The sequence below is a fragment of the Salminus brasiliensis genome, chromosome 13, assembly GCF_030463535.1.
Source record: "Salminus brasiliensis chromosome 13, fSalBra1.hap2, whole genome shotgun sequence".
NCBI classification, from domain to species: domain Eukaryota; kingdom Metazoa; phylum Chordata; class Actinopteri; order Characiformes; family Bryconidae; genus Salminus; species Salminus brasiliensis.
The window spans coordinates 5,464,364-5,486,749 of NC_132890.1; the positions used below are offsets into that span (position 1 = coordinate 5,464,364).

Genomic DNA, 22,386 nt, shown 5'->3' on the forward strand with positions numbered 1-22,386 from the left:
CTGCTTCTGTTGGAGTAACTGTCTCTACTGTCCAGGAAACTGCTCCACAACTCAACGCCCACATCTGACAATCGGCATAGCACCAACAGGTCTATCTGCTCCAGAGAGTCCTATTCTATGGCAGTACTTCTCTACAGGAACTAGACAAGCTGTGTGTGTATGTGTATGCATTTGCACATCTGTGTCAGCAACAGGTGCAACTTAATGTAGCTGAATGCATTCATTAGAAGGGGTGTCCACAAACATTTGGACATACCGGGTACATGAAACACCAGAACAGACAAAAGAAAAAAAGAAAGGTTATGTGTAGATTCAGAGAATTATTGCACAGGAAAGAGGATGGAGACAGGTTAAAGAAGAAGCAGAAGACATGGTCGATTATGGGGAAAAAAGAGGTGGGTGGAGAAAACTGTGAAGCAAGAGAAAAGGCGAGAGGAAGGGTGAGAATGTAAGGTTAGGCTTGATATTCGAGATAGACAGAGGTGTAATGAGACAGGGTGCAGCAATACCACACCATCCACTTTCGGTCCACTATAAACTTAGGGCTGTGCCTTCAGTATAATGCACTGTCTCAAAAAAGAACCTACTATTAGACGACATCCTACGGTGTTTCTATTTCTACAGCTGACTCATATCTTTCGCTCTCTTTCACTATGATGAAATGATAACGTGAAAGTTAAGTTTTCTTATTATTTAGACATCATGGTCTCTTGCTTCTTTGGACTTCTATTTCTCTCCACTATTATTCTCCACTTTTCTCTCCAATTTTCAATTCCCCTCCATTATTTAATCTGGACACCCCTTCTAATAAATGACACAGACACAGATGCACACTGACAATGATGTGCAAATGCACACACACAGCTTGTCTAGTTCCTTTTGTCTAGTCCCTCCCAGCAACGCTCCGAAATCTAGTACAAAGCCTTTTCCCCTAGACAGTAGAGACAGTCACTCCAACAAAAGCAGGATAAACTCTTTTTAATATCCTTAATTTCAGGAAGGAACAATGAATGAGCAGGTGTCCCATTACTTTTGTCCATTTAGTATACCCCCCCCCCCCATCTCACAGGGCAACCAGCGCTGAGAGGGTAAAGGCTGGCATGTGCAACCATGTCTTTTTTTTTTAATGCCATTGGGAAGCTGAACACGCTTGGAGAACTGCACTGAGTGGTGAGGGAGAGGGAGGTCCATCCTGCCCCACCACAAAGAGGGCGGCTCTGCATCCAGAGAGGGCGAGACCAATTATGACCTCTGGGACTACCAGTCATGGATGGCTGTGGTATCAACGGAGACCGAACCAGCAATCTTGTGATGACAGTGGCAGCGCTTAGACGGCTGCACCACTCATTAGCCTCATACCTCCAGAGCCAAACTACCAAATACACTATATGGACAAAAGTATTGGGACACCTACACATCTAAATTCTTATGCATTAATATGGAGCTAGTCTCCCCTTTGCAGCTCTAACAGCAGGTCTGGAGCTCGGCAGTTATTGAGTCAGCAGAGCGTTGGACACTTTTCTGCACTATGCGGTGAGCTTAGCACTCAGCCCTGACCCCGCTCTGTAACTTCATATGGTCTCCCACTTCGTGGCTGAGCTGCTCTCTGTGGTTCCTAAACGCTTCCACTGTTCAGCACTACTAGAATAATACCATTCACAGCTGATGGTGGAAGATCTAGGAGGAAGGAAATGTCACTCTTCAGAACCACCCATTTTTTCACTAATGTGTGGAACCGTAGACTGCATGGCTATGGGCTTTGTTTTATACACCTGTGGCAATGGGACTGAATGAAACACCTGAATCAAACAGGTAAATGGGATAAGAGTTGTGTTTGTTGTAAACCATTTCTTCAAATATGTGACAATTTCAGTGCTCCTAGTGGCTCAGCAGTATAAAGCACTTGGTTGCAGAGGTTGCGTGTTCGGATCCTGAGCTATGCTGCTTTGCCATCAGCAGCCGGACTCTGAGAGAGCACAATGCTCTGGCCGAGTAGGTAGAGGGCGCTCTCTCCCCTGATCACTCTTAAGTGAAGCTGGTCGGCACAGGCATCTGTTAGCTGGTGCGGCGGAGCTAGGGAGCGTGTCAGCTCCGAAATGAGGCAGTTCCTGACCTTGCATGAGACATATGTTAAGTCCCTACTCTCCTAGTGTTGGAGGCATTGCTAGTACTAGGGGGAGCTACAAATGGGTGGGTTAACTGGCAGTACCAAATTGGGGGAAAAAGGGGAATGTTTGCATTCCTTTAATTTAATTACTTAATTATGGTTGATGCTTATTATTAGGCCCAGTGTACATTCTGTACAAGCTTTTGTTTTGGGGGGGTGAAAGTAGAGGTATGGTGTTATAGAAGGCAGTTTTATTTTTTATGGTTTACAGCTTAGTTGCAGTAGAACAAGCAACCGTTCAATAAAATGTGTATTATTCTCAATCACAACAATCAGCATAGCACAGAACTGGAGCTCCATAGAATCAAATCTTGACTTCTCAGAATGGAAATCATAATGCGTGCACTGTAACCCCCCTATTAGATGTGTTTAGACAGTTTACCAGCATCTATTGAGTAAAGCAGTGACAGGAGTGCTTTATTAGAGGTTTAATCTCAGTTCATTCCCGAGCTGCATCAGACATGTTGGAAAAGAGAAAATACCAATTTCACCAGGAGCAAAAACAGAGACTGACTAGAGCAACAGAGTTAATACACTAATATGATTTTCTTGCCTCCAATCCACACCCAGGTTAAATTAAGACCTTTGTACTCACACACTCCGTCAGTCTTGTCGGCAGTGCGTGTCCAGGCCACTTGTCTGGTCTCCATAATGACCTGTACAGTGAGCCTCTCCATCTTCTGCCTGTACACAGTCATTACGATGCCCATCTCCAAGTCTCGCTTAATGAGACTCCTCTTGTACTCCGTCAGGTCTCCCTGCCGAGCCGCCATCTCTGCTTCTGGTCACACACTGACACACACACACACACACACACACATATGAAAGGGGTGAAGAGCTCAATGGCTTTAGGGTACAAGACATGAACTGTACATGCTGGTGTTCTCAAAAGCATCTCCATGCACCACTGGCCCAAGCTAAATATTCAGGGTCTTCCAGATCCTGATCATCTTAGGTAGCTGATTAGAGGCTGGGACATGCACAGCTTTGAAATATGCATCGTCTGGCCTTTCCTAACAATAACTGTGGACAAGCCATAGCCCTAAAAGCTAATTAAGGTCTTATAAGGGCGAATTCTTGCCCAAGCTATTGCATGCCACTGTAAGAGAAGTTGGTTTGCTATCAAACTGCAAAGAAATTGCTGATGCTATACAAGACAGCTAAGTTTCTCACACACTGCCAATTCTGAAACTCATGACTACTTAGCACTTACAGAATGTCACTCAGAAAACATGTTATTGCAGTTCTTAGGCTGAGAGATTATACTACACATTGCATTCTAGCTTGATGTGCTGTTAACATTCACACCCATACAGAAATGTGATATACTGCAATATATACATTTAAATTATATATCATATATTAGAATATATGCAATTTACTTATGTCCAACATATTTTAGTCACATACAGAAATATGTGTGACATATACGCCAACTCAGTGTTCAGTGTTCACCATTCAGTGTGTGCTCAGTGCATAGCCCTCCTTCCCTTGGGGTAGAAAGATCTGGTGTCTTTAGACTGACACGTGACATTGACACTTCTTCACGGCTCACGAATCGACTATGCAACACCATGTACCAACGTATATGTGCAACACATTATAATACATATATCATATATTATATATATTATATATATTATATTATCAATCATCTGGCTCCTGTCAAGGGAGATTAATGGGATATAATAGGCAGCAAGCGAACAGTCAGTTCTGGAAGGAACATTTTGACAAGGGCCTAAATATGATGGCTAGATGGCTGGATCAGAACATCTCCAAAACATCAGGCAGGTCTGGTGTAGTGTTCCTGGCATGCAGTGGTCAATACCTACTAAAAGTGCTCCAAGAAAAGAACCACCTGTGAACTGGCGACAGGATCACTGACACCTAAGGCTTACTGAGCGAGTATATATATATATACTATAGTTTTACGTATATGCTTACTACTACTTACTGCATATTTACCTACCAATCCAATACAAATATATGTATGTTCTATAAACATATATGATCTATATAATTAAAATAACCAAGAATACTGTGTGATAACATGCTGCTGCTGTTGATATTTGATACTTCCACCAATTTTGAATATAGTCTATCCCACAAAACTGCCCCAATGGTTCCACTGAAGAATATCAACAGTCGGCATCTAGGTTTCAGTCTTTGGTGTGGACTTAATTAAACAGTGCACCTTTCTTCGCTCTGAATGAGATACATGCCTGTTTTCCTAATGCTTAACCAGCGGCAAGCAAAACACATGGTGACACTGTTCCTACAGTAGCCGGTATTTGCATTGCAAATGACAGAGAAGAGCAAATCATGGAGGGACTGACCCAGAGAGTTGAAGATTAGAGTCCTTCTGAATTAGTAAAGCATTAACCCAGTGAGCTCAATGTTGTGCCTGTAGAAAACTTTGCACTCTGCCTGAGAAAGAAAGAGAAGGAGAAGGAGATAAACAGAGAGAGACAGGACTGGATCAGTGGGTGTTATTTGAGCTGATACGTCAAGAAAACATACATTTATTAAGATAAAGTCTGAATAAGTCCAATGGCACATTTCTGTACATTCTAAAGCATTGCTTTAGCTAAAGCCCATCTGTGGCTCCACTCCTCACCTGCTAGCCACTCTCAGTACTACACAATCTACAGTCATCCTCAAACGTTGATTTTTTTAAAGCAAAAATATGAAAATAAAGTTTCATGCCATGTTTTGGCATCTTTTAGAGCAGATAAAGAAAGAAAGAGTTTACCAGCTTTGGCTGAAGTCTGATAGCTGATACGTCAGGAAACCGTACATATATTAAAATAAAGTCAGAATAAGTCCACTGACACATTTCTGTATATTCTAAAGCCTTGCACTGCTTAATTTAACATTAGAAAACATTCACAAAAAGAACGGCACACTAAATACGTGATGTTTGGCTTTTCCTGATATGTTAAATTCCAAAAATAAACAGAAATGCTCTAAAATGTGCAGGAAATGAAAATAATACAATTTGATTAAACTGTAGAAGACCTATTCGCTTATTTCCACTTACAAAAATCAAGCGTCCAACAGTTTGCGTGCCCTAACTTTAGCCTTATGGCCTGACAGGATTTCAGGGGCAGTGGTGGCTCAGCGGTTAGAGCTCCGGGCTATTGATAACAGGGTTGTGGGTTCGATACCCGGGCTCGGCAAGCTTCCACTGTTGGGCCCCTTGAGCAAGGCCCTTTACCATCTCTGCTCCCCGGGTGCTGGAGTTGGCTGCCCTGCTCTCTGTGTGTGTGTGTGTGTGTGTGTGTGTGTGTGTGTGTGTGTGTGTGTGTGTGTGTGTGTGTGTTCACTACCACAGATGGGTTAAATGCAGAGGACACATTTCACTGTACATAGTACAGTGACTAATAGTGCACCTTCACCCTTTTTGGGCCTAATATAATCCATCTGTACTGATCCCCAATGCATATAGCTAAATAATAGTTCTAGACCCGCAGAAGGTTTGACCCCTTTAACCCTTTAAATCCCCCCTCCATTACCCCATCTGTGGCTCCACTCCTCACCTGCTAGCCGCTTTCAGTACTACACAATCTACAGTCATCCTCAAACGTTGATTTTTTTAAAGCAAAAATATGAAAATAAAGTTTCATGCCATGTTTACCAGCTTTGGCTGAAGTCTGATAGCTGATACGTCAGGAAAATAAAGTCTGAATAAGTCCACTGACACATTTCTGTATAAAACTTTTTTATAAAACTTTTTTTTTTTTTTTAGCAAAAATATGAAAATAAAGTTTCATGCCATGTTTTGGCATCTTTTAGAGCAGATAAAGAAAAAAAGAGTTTACCAGCTTTGGCTGAAGTTAGATTAGATTTTTAAGGGTTAAAAGAGGAGAAGCCCAGAGAATAGAGCAGCACCTTCAGCTCAGTCCAGTCAGTGTGGCAGGAGCCGCCATCACCATCACAAGCACCCACAGCAGGGCCTGGGCTTAAGGCTTCTGTGTGAAGTTCTGGCTGGTATGAGCAAAAAAAAAAACACCTGACCAAAACTAAAAACTACAAACTAAAAAAAAAATCCCCTAAAAGTCATCCTGTTCTTCTCTTCTCCCCAGCCTGACCTAAAAACACAGCCAGGCTTAAACACACACACACACACACACACACACACACACACACACACACAGCCTCAGAAACTATCCTTCCCCCTTCAAACTCAGCTAGCTACCCACCTCAGAGGAAAAGCAGTCCAGAAAAGCAGTCCAGCAAAGACATTCACATTGTATCTCCACAGACAGCAGCAAAATGGAGCTCCTGATAACGAGCGAGAGGAGACCAGCCTGGCTACAAAGTGGTCAGTTCCTCTATTCTCTGAACACAAGGAAGTAAAGCGAACCTTATAAGAATAGCCTTCATAAAAAGACACGGAAGTGAAGATCATCAATGCAAAGTCCCCAAGAAAGCCAGGGCTCCGAGGCTCCCACGTTCACCTCCTCACATCGCAGCTGCCTCAGCCCCTCTCAGAAACTCAAAGCCTGGAGAGAGGGTGTCATTGTAACAACGCCCTGCCCTCAGTCTGAAGCCCCAGGCAGTAGTAGCAGAAGATGTGAAAATGAAAGCACCTGTTAGCACCGGCCCTCTGTCCCGGTCCAGAACTGACCCACAGTGACCACAGCTACGCCACGAAGACGTCCCTTTGCTTTTCTGGCAGAGAACAGGACCCTACCTCAGCGAAGTGCCACAGTGTGAGTTTCGAGTCTGTATGGAAAGTCGATTTACATATCTAACGTCACTTTCCCCATCATTTGCATCCAACTGAGCGGAGCCAGACGAGCCAGAAGAAAGGAGAAGGGCTGTGATCGACTGAGGAGTACCACCACCACCACCACCACCACCATCACCATCACCAACAACATCAGCAGCAACAACAACAACAGCAACAAGAAGAAGAAGAAGAAGACAGCAGTGTGGTCCCCCAAATGTGGCTGGAAACTCTGTCACGTTCAGACGTGGGTGGTGACATTTCAAAGAGCTTAGATAGGAATCAACACTAACCTACAGTGAACTACTCAAACAAGGTAAACAATTGAAGACAATGGAGCGATTTTAGTCATTTTAGTCGAGCTCGAAAGTAATTGACTGCATCATCTGTTAAACATGGTGGAGGCGTGCATGACTGCTGATGGACGTCCACCTGAGTGAGTGAGGTGTGGACTTTCTGCTGTAATTCAACAGCTATTCTTCATACAGCTATCGTCTTCTATTCTCCCGTCCTTGGTCAGGGTCATGGTGGAGTCTAAGCCTACCCAGAATCATTGGGCGCAAGGCAGGAATAAACCCTGGACAGGGCGCCAGTCCATTAAGAGTAATTACAGCTATATTTCAAACGTTAATGAACAAATCATCTGTTAAACATGGTGGAGGCGTGCATGACTGCTGATGGACGTCCACCTGATTGAGTGAGGTGTGGACTTTCTGCTGTAACTCAACAGCTATTCTTCATACAGCTATCGTCTTCTATTCTCCCGTCCTTGGTCAGGGTCATGGTGGGGCCCAAGCCTACCCAAAATCATTGGGCGCAAGGCAGGAATAGCCCCTGGACAGGGTGCCAGTCCATTGAGAGCCATTACAGCTATATTTTAGTGTACATAGTCCCTTTATTTTCACAAGCTCAAAAGTAATTGACTGCATCATCTGTTAAACATGGTGGAGGCGTGTATGACTGCTGATGGACGTCCACCTGAGTGAGTGAGGTGTGGACTTTCTGCTGTAATTCAACAGCTATTCTTCATACAGCTATCGTCTTCTATTCTCCCGTCCTTGGTCAGGGTCATGGTGGGGCCCAAGCCTACCCAAAATCATTGGGCGCAAGGCAGGAATAGCCCCTGGACAGGGTGCCAGTCCATTGAGAGCCATTACAGCTATATTTTAGTGTACATAGTCCCTTTATTTTCACAAGCTCAAAAGTAATTGACTGCATCATCTGTTAAACATGGTGGAGGCGTGTATGACTGCTGATGGACGTCCACCTGAGTGAGTGAGGTGTGGACTTTCTGCTGTAATTCAACAGCTGTTCTTCATACAGCTATCGTCTTCTACTCTACAGTCCTTGGTCAGGGTCATGGGGGGGCCTAAGCCTACCCAGAATCATTGGGCGCTGTTAAACATGGCGGAGGCATGCATGGCTGCCAATGGACAACCTGACACCTGATTGAGATGCAGAATCTAATTCAAGAGGTTTAAGAAAAATATGGTTTAGTGTTTAGAAATTACAGCCATTTTATATAATTTCATAAAATAATATCTGCTTTTTCCTGGTCAGCGTCACAGTGTTTTGGTGGTGAACTGGAATCACTGGGCAGAAGGCAGGAATACCTCCTGGACAGGGTGATCCTGTGTTACTTTCATTTTGGGTCAGTACTCATATGTATGTACTGTGTGGCACCATCCTACCACTTTTACAGCATTTGAGTGAATACAAGCAGAAAGTATAGATCAGAATACGGCTGCTTTTACCAACAGTCACGACCAGAATCACCAGTAACCTAGTTCCAGTAACCTGGTAGCAATGCCTCCACCATGTTTAACAGAAGGTGTGGTCAGTTACTTGTGTGAACCATGTAAAAATGACTGTTATTATTAAAGTGTTCATTCAAAGTTTGTGCTAAACCATTTAAACTGAAGCTGAAGGTCTTGATTGCTGAATTTCAGATTCACTTAGGTGGTGTGCGATAGCAAAATTACTAACAACTATAATAATAATAATGGACTAATGAATTAGTACACAGCCTTCTGCTCATTATCAATCCTCCAACATTCATAATCCTAATTTTACTCAGTTATTGAAAAGCAAACACCTAAAAAGGAAAGGCAGCTGAAAACTTTAAATTCAATAATTTAGTTCTTTAATCAATCAGTAAAACACTTCATCACACACAAACTGTAACACTGATCTGTGTAAGTGTATATTTGGATGTACTGCATGCTCTCTATCATTTAGGAACTTCTCAGCTTATCACTGATCTTTTGCAGAGCACTGAATTCTTCACCTAGTAGGAAACCAGCTCCACTTCCACTCAATTTAACACGACTTCAACAAAACTGCACCCATTTCGCTACATATCCAGCGTACAGCGGAACTCAGCTGCTGTCAGATTACAGACATAAACACCTCACAAACACTCTGCGGTATATAATCTCATGAGAAAAAATGTCCATTTAAAAGCAGCACTCCAAGAAAGGTTTCTTGTTTTTCCTAAGTGTTAAACGAATCCCTTAATCCTCGTTGTTTTGCAACCTCTCCGCTGCTTGCCTCATCTTCCTCCGGCTCTCTGAGGCCTTGGCTGTATATTTTTTTCCCAGTCATCTCCATGATGGCCTGCACCTCGGGATCCACATCCAGAATGCTCTTCTTACTCTCATCCTGTAAAGCAACACCCCAACAAACAAACAAATTAAACTCAATCTTCTGCATTTACTGTAAATGATCAGTGCCACAATGTGGATGGATTGGCGTCCCATAATCTCTCAAACCCAAAGTGCTAAAGAAGCTAAAAGCCTATACACCAGTGGTTCTCAAATCATCTCAAAGCCCCCAGGAGCATAGTGATAGAGCAAAAATGTGGCTCATCTGGCGTCCCCGAGCACCAGTTTACACTTAATATACAAACGTACACTATGTGACAAAAGTATTGGGACACCTGCTTATTCTTTGTTGCTTTTGTTGGAGTAACACTCGCTACTGTCCAGGGAAAAAGATTTTTTACTAGATTTTGGAGGAGTACTGATCCCAAACGTACAGTACCAAACATACTGGATGGAGCACCAACCATCATATCAGAGAACACAGTTCTGTAATGTAGACCAATTAAACGACACTGAGGAATAAATTGAATAAATTAAAATGTGTGCTACTACAGATTGTTGTATTGCTGACCTGGTCCTCTTCCTTAGGGGGCAGGCCGACCCCCCACACTTCTACTGTATCCAATGTGAAGTCCTCATCCCCTGAGAGCTGAGGGCTACCATATGTGGTGCAGCGTGGTCGAGCCCGACTGTGACCACGGCCAAAATCATAGTCCAGCCACAGACCGAAGTACTCATGCTGTCCACCCATACCCTGAGAAAAGACAATGGGGAAAGGGTAATATTTAGAGAAGACGTTCCATACTATAGCCGATCTCCATTATAGATCTACAGCATAGCCTATTAACCTATACTGAATATGTCGTGAATGCAAATGTCCAACAGCAATTGGAATTGGACTGGAATGACTGGTTAAAAGCTTGGAATAGGATTTTGTCAATATTATGGGCCTGAGTGGTCCTTTGGTCACTATGACCAAAGGATCACGAGTTCAAATTCAGTCCAGAGCACAATTGGCCGTGCTTTCTCCAGGGTGGGTAGATGGCACTTTCTCCCCACATCACTCCAGTGCAATGCTGACCGGCACTGGCGTCTGCTGGCCGGTGCATCAGAGCTGCAAACACAGCGTTTTCGTCTAAGCGAGTTGGTTGCCAGGGGACATTTCATTGGTGGCCTATCGGAAAAAGAAGCGATGGCTGACGTGTGTCTGTCTTCACCCTCCCAGTGTCAGGAGCATTGCATGTGATAGGGGGAGAAATCCAAATTGGAGGTAGAATGGGTAAAAAAGAAGTTCTCGACATCCATAATGTCTCATATTTAAGGAATGGGCTGACTATACATACTCATTAATGTATAGTAATAGTACAATGTTTATCATTATTATCAATTATTATTATTGAATAAAACAACTATTATTAATATGACAGTCAATTCGTGGCTACCCATCATACCCTGTAGAATGTACAATGATGTATAATGATGCATTGTCTCACCAGGCCGTTTGGCATAGTATGCTGGCCTAGGTTCAGGTACATGTAGTGCTGGTTATAGCCTGTGCATGTGAATACTTGCATAGATGGGAACACAGAGAACAGGAAGCACCTGGAATCACCTGGTCAAAAGTGAGAAGCATTAGACCAGTCACACGAAAACAAACAAAAAGCACATACATAGCAAAACTGCTTTTAACTGTTCCCTTCCCTCCTCCTACTCTTCCTCCTCCTCACTCACCCTGAAACTGAGGTTTAATCTCCCAGCTATGAGAAGCAAAGCCTCCGAATATGTGGCCCTTGGTGTCTTTCACCAGTAAGACGGTGGGGCCTTGGCTTTTGCAACTGCCAACCAGGCGGGTAAAGCTTTCCCCATGTATCTTTGTGGAGAACAGCAACCTCCAGGGAGCGTTGTGTCCTGCAGGCAGCTGAGGGGTCAAGAACATAAGAAGAGGGAGATCCAGCAAACAACGGAGCTCACTCCAGGGAGCATCTCGACACTGGGGCAGCAGGGCGGGCGGCGGGCGCGAGGTCAACCCAACCTCAAGACCCTCCCCGATCAGGAGCTCCAGGAACGTGCCCACTTCTGAGATTCGGAACAGCCAGTCCTCTAGGCAAGCGACATCACATGTGTTTTTATCTACAGAGCAAAAAAAGAGAAGCATCAGTCAGACACAAAGTCTTTAGACACCTAAGAGTCTCTATTAGTACACGGTAGCTCCTCCTCTGGCCATAATGGCTGCCTCACACCTACTATGGTGGCTGGGTGTTTCTTCTCCACACATTTCCCAACACAGTCCCACAAGTTCTCAATAATATCTAAATCTGGTGATTGTGTTCCACTGACATCACCTGAACTTCCACCTCCCTCAACCCACTCAATCACTTAATGAGCAACATGGCATCTTGCACTTGTCTCCTTGGCATGCTGAGTCATTTTTCTGGCTCGCTGCCAAAAAAGGAGGGCCAGATCCCTTCAAACAGATCTACAACACTTGCTTAACATTAGTGTATGACACATGCACATGTGCCTGAGCCATTCTTTTTGAAGTGCCAGTGAATGTGTCTGCGAAATACACCATATGTCCAAATGTTTGTGGACACCCCTTCTAATAAATGCATTCGACTATTTTAAGCTGCACCCACTGCTCACACAGATGTGTAATTGCAAACACACACAACTTGGTACAGCTTGTCTAGTCCCTGTAGAGAAGTACTGTCAATAGAATAGAACTCTCTGAAGCAGATAACCACAAACCTATTGGCACCATGCTGCCTAATGCCAGGTGTGGGCTAGAGGGGGTATGAAGCCCCCCAGCATTGAGCTGTGGAGCAGAGGAGGAACTGTGTTCTCTGGAATGATGGTGATGGTGCACCAAACTAATTATTTTGGGATGAGTCAGGGATGAGGTAAGGTGGAGATCATTCAACATCCTGACCTCACTAATGCTCCTGTTGCTGAATGCAATCAAATCCTCAAATCCTCACAGCAATGCTCCCCCAAAATCTAGTAGAAAGCCTTCTTCCTTGGACAGTAGAGACAGTTACCTCAACAAAAGCAGGACAAACCTTTTTAATACCCTGGAACAATCAATAAGTAGGTGTCCCATTACTTTTGTCCTTACAGTGGATAATAAAACGGACTAAAAATAATTCAATAATGAATTGAATATAGATGTCAACTTGTAAATCCTTCATAAATCCCAGACACGTGAGCCCATATTCCTGTTGATCTACTCAGACTTTGAGACCCCTAGAGTCTTGTTTCGTATATACAATGACCGTAATAAGAGGAACAGATCCCAAATCAGCGCTCCTAGCTTGAGAGGTTTTATTACCCTGCATTAGTCATGAAGTCTGTGTGAATTGAGGTATGTAAAATCAGCTGTAAAAATCGAATGGGTCTAAGTGAGATCACTAACCTGAGGGTTTTAATTCCGAGCTCAACTGTTCAGCCAGTAGCCTTACTCCCGGAGCTCCAAAACCCATGCGGTCTGGTCTCCAGCCTCGGAGTCGCCCCCTATGTGTGAGAGTCTGAACTACAGCTGCAATCAAGTCCTCCAAGAACTGTAAAAAAGATGCATCTTTTAAGTCTCTTTGCTTCCCAGTAAGTGTTTATGGGAGCATGTTGTGATGGCTAATACTTAGTATATTTACCATAATTACTAATCCACTATAATAACTTTTAATAGACTTCAGAAAAACATTAGTCACTGCTTTTGTTGAGTGATCTGATCTTCTGCTGAATGCTAAGGTTCCCCTCATTTCTTTATTCATAATTCTCATAATCTCTCACTGCTATTGTAATGTGGCTATTCAGTTTTGAGGGTTGGTTCCCCTTTCGATTCTTGGTTCCTCTCATGGTTTATTCATTGGGCTCTTAGGAGGGGTTTTCTTGCACTGTCATACTTGGCTTTGGCCCCAATTTCTGTACAGCTGCTATATGACAACATCACTCTTGTGAAAAAGGACGGAATTAAACTAGGTATGGTTTCTTTAACCAGTTTTAGGATTTCCCAAAACAGTGGAATGTGAATAAATGTATACTTCTGTCCCAGTTTAAATACAGTCTACTACACCAGGTCTTTCCAGTATTGTGCAACGGCATCATCAGCTTAGGAGAACAGACTCTGCTGCCTGACCAATCATTTGCCAGGAATCATTTGCCTGGCTCATACACTGCTCATGGTGCCATGATTTGAGAACCACTCAGAGACAATACTTACCCCATTAATCTGATCAGTGGTAGCAGCTGTCTTGGTTCCGTGTGCCATCGCCATGACCAGTGGCGCTCGCTCCTCCGCCGTGCCCCGAAGAGTATCCGCAAGGAAGATCACCAGCTGCTCTCGACTTACCCCACCACCAGGGAGCGGTGGCACTCCAGGGTCCACACTAAGCATCCCTTCAAAGACTCTCTGAATCATGGAGTCTGGGGCCATTTGACTCATAGTTACCTATAAAACATCCACATTTGGACAATTATTATTATTATTATAAATGTTATTTATTTAGATAAGGCAGTACTACAGAAATATTACAGGAGGTGTACATATCACTGCAGCTGATATTCACTTTTTGACTTAATTTAAATCTGCAAAGTTGACATTATGGAGCTATAAGGTTAAGTGATAGCGACAAAATGATAGGTATAGAAGATGTTATATGAGGTACACTGGTAGTGAAGATGAATTGCATAAATGCCCAAAAGAAACACACTGATCTTTAGTATCTGTTTTGAATCCTTTCCTCTCGACAACAAAAGACCACGCCAGACAAGGCAAGACGCCACATCACTGATCAAGTGATGGAGTAGGATGAGGAGTGAGGCGAGAGGAAGTTCAGGTGATGTCATAGAAAACACATCCCCCAGCTTTAAATATCACTGAGAACATGTGTAACTGTCTTGGGAAAGAACTTGTGGGGCTGTGGGTGGAGAAGAAAAATCCCACCACTACAGAAGATACTGTAGGACTGCGGACGGATCATTCATTCTTTTAGACCATTTAAAAAAATGTGATGGAAAATGGAAATATGGCAAGCATGACATAGTTTTATTCTTATGAGTAATAACACAGTCATAGAATCAGCAGTGTGTCTTAATAATAATAATAATAATAATAATAATAACAACAACAATAATAACAATAAAATTGCTGCCTTATCTATTTACTTTCCCCCTATTTCTCCATTTTTTTCTTAAATTATCTTTTGTCTGATAAATTTGTACATAGCGTAGAATTACATCTTAGTGTCTACATATTTAAAATATTTAGTTCTGTATATGTAGCTCTGTATATGTAGTATAGTTCTGTAAATGTAGTATATCTCTGTATATGTAGTATATTTCTGTATATGTAGTATATCTCTGTATATGTAGTATATTTCTGTATATGTAGTATATGTAGCTCTGTATATGTAGTATATATCTGTATATGTAGTATATTTCTGTATATGTGGTATATGTAGCTCTGTATATGTAGTATAATTCTGTATATGTAGTATATGTAGATCTGTATATGTAGTATATTTCTGTATATGTAGATCTGTATATGTAGTATATTTCTGGATATGTAGTATATGTAGATCTGTATATGTAGTATATTTCTGGATATGTAGTATATGTAGATCTGTATATGTAGTATATGTAGATCTGTATATGTAGTATATTTCTGGATATGTAGTATATGTAGATCTGTATATGTAGTATATGTAGATCTGTATATGTAGTATATTTCTGTATATGTAGTATATGTATATCTGTATATGTAGTATATTTATGTATATGTAGTATATGTAGATCTGTATATGTAGTATATTACTGAATACTGAATATTAGTGCTATCCAGCTGTAGAATAGTTATCAATGCATGGCAATGTCCTGATCTTGTGCAAATGACAAATAAACCATGTCTTGACCAACACACTGTATAGAAATATATGAATATATATATATTGTAAATAAGCATCTGTATATTTTCTTTATATTATCATGTATTAACAATTATAAGTACATTCATATAACACATAATGATTAACCCATGTAATAAACTGAGGAAATGTGACTACATTGCTGGCAAGCATGACATGGTTTTTATTCTTATGAGTAATAACACAGTCATAGAATCAGCCGTGTGTCTTAATAATAATAACAATAATAATAACAATAAAAGTGCTGCCTTATCCATTTACTTTCCTCCTCCATTTTTTTTAAATTACATTTAGTGTCTATATATTTAAAATATTTAGTTCTGTATATTTAGTTCTTTAGATTTACTACATTTTATGTAGCTCTGTATATGTAGTATATTTCTGTATATGCAGTATATGTAGCTCTGTATATGTAGTATATTTCTGTATATGTAGTATATGTAGCTCTGTATATGTAGTATATTTCTGTATATGTAGTATATGTAGCTCTGTATATGTAGCTCTGTATATGTAGTATATTTCTGTATATGTAGTATATGTAGCTCTGTATATGTAGCTCTGTATATGTAGTATATGTAGATCTGTATATGTAGCTCTGTATATGTAGTATATGTAGATCTGTATATGTAGCTCTGTATATGTAGTATATGTAGATCTGTATATGTAGCTCTGTATATGTAGTATATGTAGATCTGTATATGTAGCTCTGTATATGTAGTATATGTAGATCTGTATATGTAGCTCTGTATATGTAGTATATGTCTGTATATGTAGTATATCTCTGTATATGTAGTATATTTCTGAATATGTAGTATATCTCTGTATATGTAGTATATTTCTGTATATGTAGTATATGTAGATCTGTATAGGTAGTATATTTCTGTATATGTAGTATATCTCTGTATATGTAGTATATGTAGATCTGTATATGTAGTATATTTCTGTAAATGTAGTATATCTCTGTATATGTAGTATATTTCTGTATATGTAGTATATGTAGCTCTGTATATGTAGTATATGTAGATCTGTATATGTAGCTCTGTATATGTAGTATATCTCTGTATATGTAGTATATGTAGATCTGTATATGTAGTATATTTCTGTATATGTAGTATATTTCTGAATATGTAGTATATCTCTGTATATGTAGTATATCTCTGTATATGTAGTATATGTAGATCTGTATATGTAGTATATCTCTGTATATGTAGTATATTTCTGTATATGTAGTATATGTAGTATATCTCTGTATATGTAGTATATTTCTGTATATGTAGTATATCTCTGTATATGTAGTATATTTCTGTATATGTAGTATATCTCTGTATATGTAGTATATTTCTGTATATGTAGTGTATCTCTGTATATGTAGTATATGTAGATCTGTATATGTAGTATATTTCTGTATATGTAGTATATCTCTGTATATGTAGTATATTTCTGTATATGTAATATATTTCTGTATATGTAGTATATCTCTGTATATGTAGTATATGTAGCTCTGTATATGTAGTATATGTAGCTCTGTATATGTAGTATATTTCTGTATATGTAGTATATGTAGATCTGTATATGTAGTATATTTCTGTAAATGTAGTATATCTCTGTATATGTAGTATATTTCTGTATATGTAATATATGTAGATCTGTATATGTAGTATATCTCTGTAAATGTAGTATATCTCTGTATATGTAGTATATTTCTGTATATGTAGTATATTTCTGTAAATGTAGTATATTTCTGTATATGTAGTATATTTCTGTAAATGTAGTATATCTCTGTATATGTAGTATATTTCTGTAAATGTAGTATATCTCTGTATATGTAGTATATCTCTGTAAATGTAGTATATCTCTGTATATGTAGTATATTTCTGTATATGTAGTATATTTCTGTAAATGTAGTATATTTCTGTATATGTAGTATATTTCTGTATATGTAGTATATTTCTGTAAATGTAGTATATCTCTGTATATGTAGTATATTTCTGTATATGTAGTATATCTCTGTATATGTAGTATATTTCTGTAAATGTAGTATATCTCTGTATATGTAGTATATTTCTGTATATGTAGTATATGTAGCTCTGTATATGTAGTATATTTCTGTAAATGTAGTATATCTCTGTATATGTAGTATATTTCTGTGAATGTAGTATATCTCTGTATATGTAGTATATTTCTGTATATGTAGTATATTTCTGTATATGTAGTATATGTAGATCTGTATATGTAGTATATTTCTGTATATGTAGTATATTTCTGTATATGTAGTATATTTCTGTATATGTAGTATATGTAGATCTGTATATGTAGTATATTACTGAATATTAGTGCTATCCAGCTGTAGCTAGAATTGTTATCAATGCATGGCAATGTCCTGATCTTGTGCAAATGACAAATAAACCATGTATTGACCAACACACTGTATAGAAATATATGAATATATATATATATATATATATTGTAAATAAGCAGCTGTATATTTTCTTTATATTATCATGTATTAACAATTACGGGTACATTCATATAACACATAATGATTAACCCATGTAATAAACTGAGGAAATGGGACTACATTGCTGTGTAGACTGTAATTCAGGCCAACCTTGAGACTGTCGACGAGTAAGACCTTCCCTGGGGGGGCTTTTCCTGAGCTGGAACTCTGGAGTCTGTCAAAGACCCCCTCAATACCGGGTCTCTCATCCGGCCGAAAGCGGAGCAGCCGTCTGTGAACTACAGCACTCTCTGTGTTCCCCATCACAGCCTGGGGAGACGGTCTCCTACCTGGGCGATGTGGAAACGATGGAATGACACTTTAATCAATCTCAATCAATCACTTCAATCACTTCAATCAATCACTTCAATCAATCAGTCACTGAAGCTGAACTTCAACACGCTGAGCACAGACCACAGCCCGCACTGCACACACAGCCTCTTCCGGAACCCGGAGACACGTCATCGCCCGGAGACCAATCAGAATAGAGAAACTCGCAGCCTGATTGGCTGGACAGAGCCCGGTAATTTACCGAACCGCCCCGGTGATTGTGATTGATCCGCTACGTAACCATGAAAATATGTAATTTTATCCATAATAAGAAATCAGTTATGCTGAATGTCGAAAATTAGAATATATGAATATGAATAGGATAATTAGGATGAATATATATAGCCTATAAATTATATAATATATATATTATGTATAATATTATGATTATATGAATAAAATATGAAATATTAGTTTCTAATTTCAAGAGTTTCAAGAGTTTATATTTATTTATATATTCACATATACACACACATACATATATATATACATTATATAATATATATATTATGTATAATATTATGATTATATGAATAAAATATGAAATATTAGTTTCTAATTTCAAGAGTTTCAAGAGTTTATATTTATTTATATATTCACATATACACACACATACATATATATATATATTATATAATATATATATATTATGTATAATATTATGATTATATGAATAAAATATGAAATATTAGTTTCTAATTTCAAGAGTTTCAAGAGTTTATATTTATTTATATATTCACATATACACACACATACATATATATATATATATATATATATATATATATATATATATGTGTGTGTGTGTATGTGAATATATAAATAAATATATATATATATATATATATATATATATATATATATATATATATTATACATGTATAATTCACATAAATCCATGTTTACATGTATATTTAAAAGTTTGTTTATATATATTTATATATTCACATACACACACATATATATGTGTGTGTGTGCATGAATATATAAGTAAATATATATATATATTATATATTTATTATATATTATATAATATATATGTATAACTCACTAATATACTAATATAACTAATGTATATTTAAAAGTTTAGTTTACTCTGTATTGCACATGACACATACAGTATGCTGCATAGAGACTTCAATACTAGTAGAATTAAAGTCATGCAGTGTAATAACAGAATAATAAAAATAGCAATAAAAGTTGAGCTGGACGTCAGTGTGGGAAGTTTGTTTCTTGCTTTAAAGCTACTAGGCTCATGTAGCAGAATTTTAATCACGATTTGGGTGACGGTGACTTCTCTTGCTTATTAGCAAAACACTTAAACTAGTGCACAGCAGACTTGGTTGTTTTTATTAAGCATTTGTTGTCACTCATTCTGCCCCAGAAAAAGAAAACAGCAAGAGTAATCTCTGACCACGGCTATAAGAGTAAGCTCTGACCACAGCTATAAGAGTAAGCTCTGACCACAGCTATAAGAATAAGCTCTGACCACGGCTATAAGAGTAAGCTCTGACCACGGCTATAAGAGTAAGCTCTGACCACAGCTATAAGAGTAAGCTCTGACCACAGCTATAAGAGTAAGCTCTGACCACGGCTATAAGAGTAAGCTCTGACCACAGCTATAAGAGTAAGCTCTGACCACAGCAGTAAGAAGAGAATTGTATTTTGTAATTTGATATATATTTTTTAACCATTATTATAAAGCACTGACCTTAGCACTAATTATCCCTTATCTTGTGTCACACGGGTCAGCCTGAACACATGACAGATGAGTCATTACAGCGTAGTGAATTAGAAATCATAGTAATTTCCTTCAGTACCATGACATGATTTAAGATTCAAGATTTGTTGAATATGAATATGAATACACATGAATTGTATTGTCATATGTACAGAAAACAGGCAGTTACACTGTACAAGCAAGACTATACACAGAATCAAACGATGAACATACTGTAAACTAAAGATATGAGTAAAAGAGGTAGACATAAATAGTTATATTTTTATAGAATTATTTATTTTACAAAACCACTTTGTTTACAATTTAGAAAATGAACATATAAGGAGTTCAGAAAACCCCCTGAGAATGGAGTGCGGGTGTGCTTGGAAGGGGAAGTGATGAATGGTACCACTGGTTAATTAGCCCTAATTCATGGTGATGTAGACAAAATCCAAAAAGCCTATTATTTATAGCTCAACAGCTTAAAATACTCAATAAATGCATTATGTGGTACCTTGAATAATAATAATAATAATAATAATAATAAATAAATTCCCCTTTAATAAGGGGCAGTGGTGGCTCAGCGGTTAGAGCGCCGGGCTATTGATAACAGGGTTGTGGGTTCGATTCCCGGGCTCGGCAAGCTGCCACTGTTGGGCCCTTGAGCAAGGCCTTTACCCTCTCTGCTCCCCGGGCGCTGGAGTTGGCTGCCCACCGCTCTGGGTGTGTGTGTGTACTCACTGCCCCTAACACATGTGTGTGTGTGTGTGTGTGTGTGTGTGTGAGTGTGTGTTCACTACCAGATGGGTTAAATGCGGAGGACACATTTCACTGTAAAGTGTAATAAATACGTGCACCTTTACCTGCAGGTCCCCTCGTCCACCAGGAGGGGGCAGCCCAGCTCGCACGGTGGCCTGTCTTCATTCGCCGTGTGTTTGCAGCGCTTTTCCTCTGAACAGCAGGCGACGAAAAAAGCGCCTTTTAAGGGCATGAGAGATATGGCTGCGAGCTGGGCGTGATGATGGGCTGAGCGTAATGCCTGCCTGCCTTCAGCAGCTCCGCACCAATACAATACCTCTTCTAATGACAGGGATATTACTCATTACAGTAATACTGGGGGGAAACACACACACACACACACACACATACACATATATAAAGATATGATATTAGATATTATAGCAATATAACAATATCATAAATATTATGATATACTTGCATTCTCATATTTCATATCCATTCATTAATGAATGCATGGTCTTCGCTCAGCTCACATGACTCACATGGCGTCACACCCTCTCCAGATCTCACTGAAGCGCTTCTGAAGCCTTAAATGGGATTTGACCATGCTCTCAGCAGGTAGTCTTGATTAACTCTCCGGGCGAGAGAGAGATCCGTCCTGCTGGGAGGATTCCTTCCCTGCCTGCCTGTAAGGCGGCTGCTGGCTGGCCGGGCCTGACCCAGTCCACACACCTGCTCTGAACCAGCTGCCACTGGACGGACAAAGCGCTGCTCCACCCAACATCTATTAGTATAACGTATATCTTTAGTTTAGTATCAAGTGATGAGATGTGCAATGTTTTAACAGTCTGTTCAGACATGGACAGTCTTGCACCTCCTGCGCAGTCACACTGTCAGCGTATCTCTGTGCTCTCCTCTGTGGGCAGCAGAAAGCCACAGCATCGGTGCAGTACAGTGGCAGCTGCAGTGTTGCGTGCAAATGCTGCACACCGCCAAGGAGAGCCCCTCTGCTTCACCGTGCTTGAACTGTGCCAGCGTGCACCTTGTCGTCTGTAGTGTCGACTGTAGGAACACACAAACATGATCACGCTAGTGAAATTGATATATCCCAGGAGCTTCTAGTGAAAGAGAAACAAAGCATGCATGCCTTAGCCAGGCCCACACAAGCCAAACGAGCCCCACATAGCTTCATGCAGTGGTTACATTGCAGAGGAACAGAAAACGCTGTATTTGCTGGCTGACAGTATTTACTGACAACACAGCTTTTACAGTAAACCGGATTTGCCAACATCTCATCAGAAACCTGAAAAGCTGCCTTTAATAGCTAGCAATGCTATGCAATTGTAATTCTGTAGCACTGTAGCATTGCAACCCATTGCAACCCTCATCCTCATGTTTCGCCCATCAGCGTTCTCTTACTACAATATCCAGCATGCATTATGCAAATACATCATAGAAACACTGGGAATCCTGCGTGCAGCAATAAAACTAAATTACTGAGATGGAGGCTAATGAGAACAGCCATGATATTCATCTGTTTTGCATTAGCCAGCTAACCAAAAAGAAATATTCAAACAACCTACCTTCTCATTTAGGCCCCAGAGTGCTTATAGCTTATCAAATGTTCCTCCTATCCTTACAACACATCACCAAAAAGGGGTTCCCTAGTGTTTAAACC

At 39.8% G+C, this 22,386-nt stretch overlaps 2 protein-coding genes across 7 annotated transcripts in view; both read right to left on the reverse strand.

Moving 5' to 3' along the window:
* plcg2 (phospholipase C, gamma 2) overlaps nt 1–6,872 on the reverse strand; it is a 29,675-nt gene extending 22,803 nt beyond the window's left edge. Inside the window, exons 1-3 of one of the 6 annotated variants that reach the window (XM_072695741.1) lie at nt 6,760–6,872; nt 4,504–4,590; nt 2,763–2,959 (exon numbers count right to left, since the gene is read on the reverse strand). In XM_072695741.1, the coding sequence (XP_072551842.1) occupies nt 2,763–2,940 (178 nt within the window). In that variant the 5' untranslated portion in view covers nt 2,941–2,959; nt 4,504–4,590; nt 6,760–6,872. Of the gene's footprint in view, nt 1–2,762; nt 2,960–4,503; nt 4,595–6,058; nt 6,166–6,369; nt 6,669–6,759 lie in introns of those variants that run through there. The other 5 variants (XM_072695743.1, XM_072695744.1, XM_072695740.1 and 2 more) reach the window with 5 other exon arrangements.
* Nucleotides 6,873–9,005: 2,133 nt separating this feature from the next.
* On the reverse strand, nt 9,006–20,899 carry meak7 (MTOR associated protein, eak-7 homolog). Its single transcript, XM_072695172.1, has 8 exons — nt 20,831–20,899; nt 18,029–18,207; nt 13,719–13,946; nt 12,915–13,059; nt 11,234–11,632; nt 10,996–11,114; nt 10,074–10,256; nt 9,006–9,560 (listed from the first exon to the last, which is right to left on the reverse strand). Exons 1-8 carry the CDS (start codon nt 20,889–20,891, stop codon nt 9,393–9,395), a joined length of 1,482 nt encoding a protein of 493 aa, XP_072551273.1. The 5' UTR covers nt 20,892–20,899; the 3' UTR covers nt 9,006–9,392.
* Nucleotides 20,900–22,386: the final 1,487 nt, after the last annotated feature.

What these genes read in the sequence shown, in the direction of transcription:
- meak7 (XM_072695172.1), bottom strand. Translation starts at nt 20,891, where the DNA reads ATGAAGACAGGCCACCGTGCGAGCTGGGCTGCCCCCTCCTGGTGGACG. An exon ending in GTGGACGAGGGGACCTGCAG is followed by an intron (nt 18,208 to 20,830) that starts GTAAAGGTGCAC and finishes CACATCGCCCAG; the next exon opens with GTAGGAGACCGTCTCCCCAG. An exon ending in ATACTATGCCAAACGGCCTG is followed by an intron (nt 10,257 to 10,995) that starts GTGAGACAATGC and finishes GTCTTTTCTCAG; the next exon opens with GGTATGGGTGGACAGCATGA.